General features: G+C 48.2%; 1 protein-coding gene across 1 annotated transcript; it reads left to right on the forward strand.

Moving 5' to 3' along the window:
* Positions 1–3234: 3234 nt before the first annotated feature.
* Positions 3235–3858, forward strand: SOCS1 (suppressor of cytokine signaling 1; the record flags this gene model as incomplete). Its single annotated transcript, XM_082006664.1, has 1 exon — positions 3235–3858. The coding sequence occupies one exon, from the start codon at positions 3235–3237 to the stop codon at positions 3856–3858; it is 624 nt and encodes a 207-aa protein (XP_081862790.1).
* Between the last annotated feature and the right edge of the window lie 2149 nt (positions 3859–6007).

Here is a 6007-nt window from a genome sequence, read left to right on the forward strand (position 1 = left end):
TGTTGGTTACTACTGTAAGAAACACTTTACTGGGGCCTGCTTAAGGGAGCACATAAGACACTTGGTTTGGTACTTGAGGTTTCAAATCTCCCTCTGCACAAGCAGAACAGCATCCCAAGTCCCCTGCACTGGTTGCTGGCAAGGTTATAAATACCGCTGGGGATTTGAACAGTTACTTTTAAATCTGATTACCCTGTAGAAAACCCCAGGGAAATTCTGTTTTGAGAACTCAAAACCCAGTGTAGCATCTGCACAGTCTTCTCAGTGGAAGGATCACAGATTTTTCTGAATGTTCTTCTCACTTCAAAATCATTATTAGTCTAAATTTGCTCCCCTTGGACATTTAAGTTATACATTAAGTCTTCTCACCTGTTCATGCTGACCTCTTAGCTTTGAGAAGAGCAGCTATCTTCACTATACTTCCCACGTTGGTTGGTCGCTTGCTTTTCTTGCCATTTTTCCCCACGTTTTGAGCTAGCTGCCAGGTGAGAGCCTTATTCATCACCTGCCTCTAGGGTCCCCTCACCTGGCTTTGGCCTCAGAGCACTCCTGTGCTCGGGCTTCCCGGGCAGCACCTCCTGCCGGGCCCGCTTCACCCTGCACCCGCTGCCTGCCGCTGTCAGGGGCACCTGCTGCACCGCCGCTTCGCTGGGGCTGTCCGGGGGGAAAGAAAAAAAAAAAAAAAAAGAAAAGAAGAACAGAGTAACACCAGATTTACGCAGAGAGAAGAAACAAGGCCACCCGAGGCCGGAGACCACCACCAGCGGCGGCGCGGGGCGGGGAGCCCGCGGGGGCGTGCGCCGCAGCCCCACGGCCGGGGTTCCGCAGCGGGGGCAGCTCCTGCCCGCAGCCCTCCGGCAGCGCCGGCTCCGGGCGGGCGCCGCGGGCTGGGCTGCGCTAAGCCTAGCCTGGCTCGGCTCGGCACGGCACGGCACGGCTCCGCCGTGACTCATTGGGAAAGTGAAAGTGAAGCGGCGGCCACGTGCTTTCGGAGAAGGCAGGGGAGGAGCCGCCGCGCAGAAAAGCGGTGCCGCCGCGTTAAATAGAAAGCAGAGGCGATGAGCGGGCCCAGAGCGCTGGAGCTGCCGCCCAGCGGGAGCGCCGGCTCGCCGCGGCGCCAGGCAGGGCCCCCGCACGGAGGATGCCCAGCCGCCCGCCGCGGCCAGGACTAGCCGCCGCCCGGCGCGCCTCTGCCCGCAGCCCGCCGCCCGCGCGTATGCTGCGCGCCCCGGGGACGGCCCCCGCCCGCCGCGCCGCGGGCGAAGGTAAGGGAGCGTCTCTACCTGGCGGGGTGCTGGCGGGCCGGAGAAGTCAGCTTTCGGAGGCGCGACAAGGGAGCTCTGCCTGTGGTGTCAGAGCGTGGTGGCGCTGGGGGGGTTGCCTTCTTTTGTTGCTGTTGCCGCCCCCCCCCCCCCGCTTTTTGGCTCAGCGGCCGTTCTCCAGACGGAGCTCTCGTGCCTGATATAAAATAGCGGGAAAAACAACGCAGAGAACGCGCAGCGGTTTTAGCACGGCACCGCTCGCTCGCAAGGACCCCGCACCCTCGCTACGCCGCGGGAACCGGAGCGGCCGCGGCGCCGGGACCCCGCCGAAGGCTCCGCGCCGGCGGGGTCGGGGCACCCTTGTGCCGGAGGCCGGCTCGGGCCCTCGGGCGCCGAAGACTGGCGCGCCCCGCGTGTGCTCTGTACACTTTCCAAAGGCACCGCAAGCTCCCTCTTGGCGGTGGACGGCTTCTGCTAGGGAGCCCTGCGGTTTTTAGGTCTAGGGCTTAGTGGTTATTCCTCCCCACCGTGCCCTGAAATGTAATTTTTGTTAACTTTAAAAACCGAGCGATAATCCTGTAGTTGGAAAAACTGACATCAGTTTCCTTCTGATGTGTAAAGAAAGCCCAATGCTACTTTCAGACTGTTATTTGCCAGCATAAGGATTTTACAACCCTCTCTGCTGTTTCAGGAAGTAACATGACTTAAATGAAATCAAACATCAAGTTGTTAAATTAGCACAGACAGGAATACAGCTGTGTACTTTCTTTGAAATCCTCATTAGCATGTTACCCTGAACCGTAAGATGGCTGAGGGATTCATTTCTGAGAATACTTCAAGGATTCTCAGCAAGCTGCTGCAGATCTATATCTGACTATAGGGATAAATCCTAAAATCTATGCTTGCCAGTAAGGTCAAGGCAGCCAGCAGAGATGTATCGAACCACAGTCAGAGGTAGACATTTCAGGCCAAACTCATTCCTGGTGCACCACTGCTAATTCCTTTGAAGTAACACGAGGGATGAATTTAGTCCCTCAAGCTGAAAGATATATCAATAGGAAGCAATTTAGATTGGGCCACTTAAAGTGCATGTAATACAAAAAAAGAGAGAGACTGAGGAGTAATGCTTTAAGAGTTCACAGAGGTTGATTTGTGTAAGCTAGTGAGGTTGTAGGATTGCTGTCCCAAGGGAGGGTTGGGGGAACAGAAAATTGCCTTTTATGGCTGAGCCTCAGGTTAACAGGAGAGAGGAAAGTAGTTTTAGGATTACTGTGTAAATTGGCAGTGTTACAGGCTGCCCTTCCAAGTTATGCTTCAGTGGCACAATGGCACCTATTCACTTCACCCTCTTCCCCAATTCTCTGGAGGCATACCCAGCTGCAGAGTTTACATTTCCTTCACCCACTTTCTTTTTTTCACACAATGCACCAAGTAATGATGTTATCTGAGTTCTGACATCTCAGTTGGGATTGGGGAAGGGAAAGAGGGAGGTGCAGAGAAACTGGTAACTCAGTTGGAAAAACCTTGTGGCTTGTTCTCTAAAACTTGAGAATCTGTTGGGAGTGTGCACAAGATAACCTCTCATTGAGAGGGTTCTGTCATTTGACTTGTTTTAGGTCCCGATAGGTTTCTGTGGGCTCATAGCAAGGAAACTGCATTATCTTCTGTAGCTGTTAGTGATCCTTCCTAAATATTTTTGGAGCTTTGGACTTTGCCATAGTCATAGACTGCTAATCTTGTCAGAACGCAAGCAGTTGTTTGCCCAGTGTAAATTGGCAAATGAATATTTTATTATTTTATAATGGGTAGGAGGCATGTGAATGGAAGACTTGGTCATTCAGAAGATTGCAGCTGCTTTTCTCTGGGGATCTCACATTGTGTCTCTTTGGCATTTCAGAATAGCTGCTGGAAAGCTGCCCTGCCGTAGCCGCTGACGCTATGGAAGGCCGCATCCGCTGGTCTAGGCTGTAGGATGGTAGCGCACAGCAAGGTGTCAGCAGATAATGCAGTTGCAGCAGACCCGAGATGTCTACTTGACCCTCCAGCACGGGATCATTCACAGGCTCGAGGCTACCGCGGCCCAGGCCGGCCCAGCACTGTGCAGGCACAGAGCAACACGCACTTCCGAACTTTTCGCTCGCAAGCAGATTTTAGTAGCATCACTCGAGCAAGCAGCCTGCTGGATGCCTGTGGCTTCTATTGGGGACCTCTGACTGTCAATGCTGCCCACGAGAAGCTGAAGTCTGAGCCCGAGGGCACCTTCCTCATCAGGGACAGCACACAAAAGAATTGCTTCTTTGCCATCAGTGTTAAGACGGCGACTGGGCCCACCAGCATCCGGATAAACTTTCACACTGGGCGTTTCAGTCTGGATGGCAGCAAAGAGACTTTTGACTGTCTTTTTAAGCTGCTGGAACATTACCTAAGCTCCCCGAGGAAGGTACTGGTTACCCCCCTGCGCAAAGTCCGTGTGCAGCCCCTGCAGGAGCTCTGCCGGAAGAGCATTGTGAAGACTTTTGGAAGAGAGAACTTAAGCCAGATCCCCCTCAATCCTGTTTTAAAGGACTATCTGAAATCCTTCCCATTTCAGATATAAGTACAGCATTAACTGCATAGGGACGCATGAGAGATGTGTAAAGGAATCCAGCTTCCTGGGTTTTTAAAAATGTTTGACAGTGAGCAAACTTATTTTTGTAGCAATTTACTGTATTTTGGGACGGAACTTGAACACTTGACTTATGTTTACAAAAACCGTTTGCACAAACCTGGGGTTTTAAAACCCTGGCATAATTTTTCTGCCAAGCAGAATATTTTATTATTTTATAATATTTTTAATGATATTAACATAATAAAGTTTATTATTAAGGTTTTTAAGAAAAAATAGCATCTCTGTTCTTACTTTTAAAGGCTCTAGTATGTATCCTGCTGACAAACTTTAACCGCTAATTGAGCGTGGAAGTGCAGACAACAGGTCTCCATGTGGTCCTGCTCTTTGTCCTACTGAACTAGCCTGTTTAAGTGCTAGTCCAGCAGACAGGATTCCCCCCCCCCCGCCCCAAACTAAAATAGAAAGATGCAAGCAAGTAGAAAATGTGCTCAGGATGAACCTGCCCAGAAATCTAGCTCCCTTCTAAATCCATGAGAGCAGGAACAGTATGTTAAACACTACAATGGTGCATAGTTTTTGAAAGAGTGAATTGTACCCTTGGCAGAGCTAATTGCACCAACTCTTGCTTGCCTTATTTCTATTAAAAGCTACAAGGCTCTAAGCAAGAAGAGGTTGCTGTCTGTCATAACTAAACAATATGAACGTTGGTGAGGAAAAAGACAACTGGCCAGAAATGGCATTCACACACTTTAAAAGGCCGTGAACCCTGTATCATTATGATGCATTGGAGGAAGGATACCTTAATTCTCTCTTTAGATTGGCATACACAAAATGGCAAAGGTGCAGGCAGACATCTTAGACTGCAAAAAAGGTGTTTCTTTTCTTAAACTCCTGGTGATGTACAGAGCACAGACTTGATATTTTAAATGAATTTATGACTTAGCTCCATGACAGGATCCAGAGATCATAAGCCTATAGATTTGCAGCTGTAATTTCTAGTGGCTAAACTCCATTCAGAGAAAATTAAAATACATTAGACTGTTTTGTAATATCATTTGTAGGAAAGTGGTGAAGGCACCACTGGCTTTCTATCAGCTCATAAAATGCAAAATCAGTGCACGATAGAGCTGCAACAGTGAATGACTTGAGATGCCTATTTTGGCAAAATGTCACCTGCATTATGATAAAGTGATTCTCCCCTCCCTTAAGCATTTCCTGAAATCCATGAAAAGCTGACTTAGAAAACGAGCTGAACCAAATCACTTCAAAGAAGGCCCAGATTCTTTCACTGTAGATCTGTTATGATAGAGTACATTTCTGTGCTTACAGTAACTGTAAGCAGTAAATGAAGTAATCTTTAGAGTTTAGAAGATAAAAGATCTCTCTGTCTACTGTAATTCACATTCCTTTTAAAGCTAAAGCCACTTCTAAAAAACACTGAGTGTATATGTGTTATATAGTGTTCCTTACTGAATAGTTTAATATTTACTCTACAAAATCAGCTCTTACATCATTGATGTTTCTTTGGAATAGACAAGTTTCCTCCTCAAATATCACTCACAGTGCATTGGATGTTGTGAAAAAGAGAAAAAGAATGAACATACAGGCAGTATCATGTAACCCTTTACTGTGCTGCTTTGCTAAAAACGTTCTTTGGAGCGGTCCTGCCTAGCAATCTCCCATTCCCTTGCCAGCCATCCCTGGGCTGAGATTAGCAGACAGCATTTCTGCTTAATTCTAATGCTGGACTGACTTAGTTGCCGAATGATGCATTTTCCCACAGCAGATATAAGAGCAGAGCAAAGCAACTGCCTGAATGTGAATAACTTTTAAGAAGTTAATTTGGAGAAAAAAAAAAGTCTGCCGAAATGGTTTGCTGTCAGCAGAGATTGTTATCCCTTTCCCTGTCCTCTTTTAACCCTTCAGGCCCCAAACTAATGACTTGCCTTGCTATATAAGTAAGTGCCTATATGACAGCATTAGTGGTAGAACAAGCACAGTATAGCTTAGAAGGTTCTCCACTACCCTTGATAAAAACAAACCAAACTAGACCTGGATAGACAGTAAGGGGCTTCCCACTGAGAGGCATGGAATGAAAAGCTTTAACGATGGAGCCCATGTAGTTTTCTTCCTGTCA

Source organism: Phaethon aethereus, assembly GCF_964289735.1.
Source record: "Phaethon aethereus genome assembly, chromosome: 15".
Classification (NCBI taxonomy): Eukaryota; Metazoa; Chordata; class Aves; order Phaethontiformes; family Phaethontidae; genus Phaethon; species Phaethon aethereus.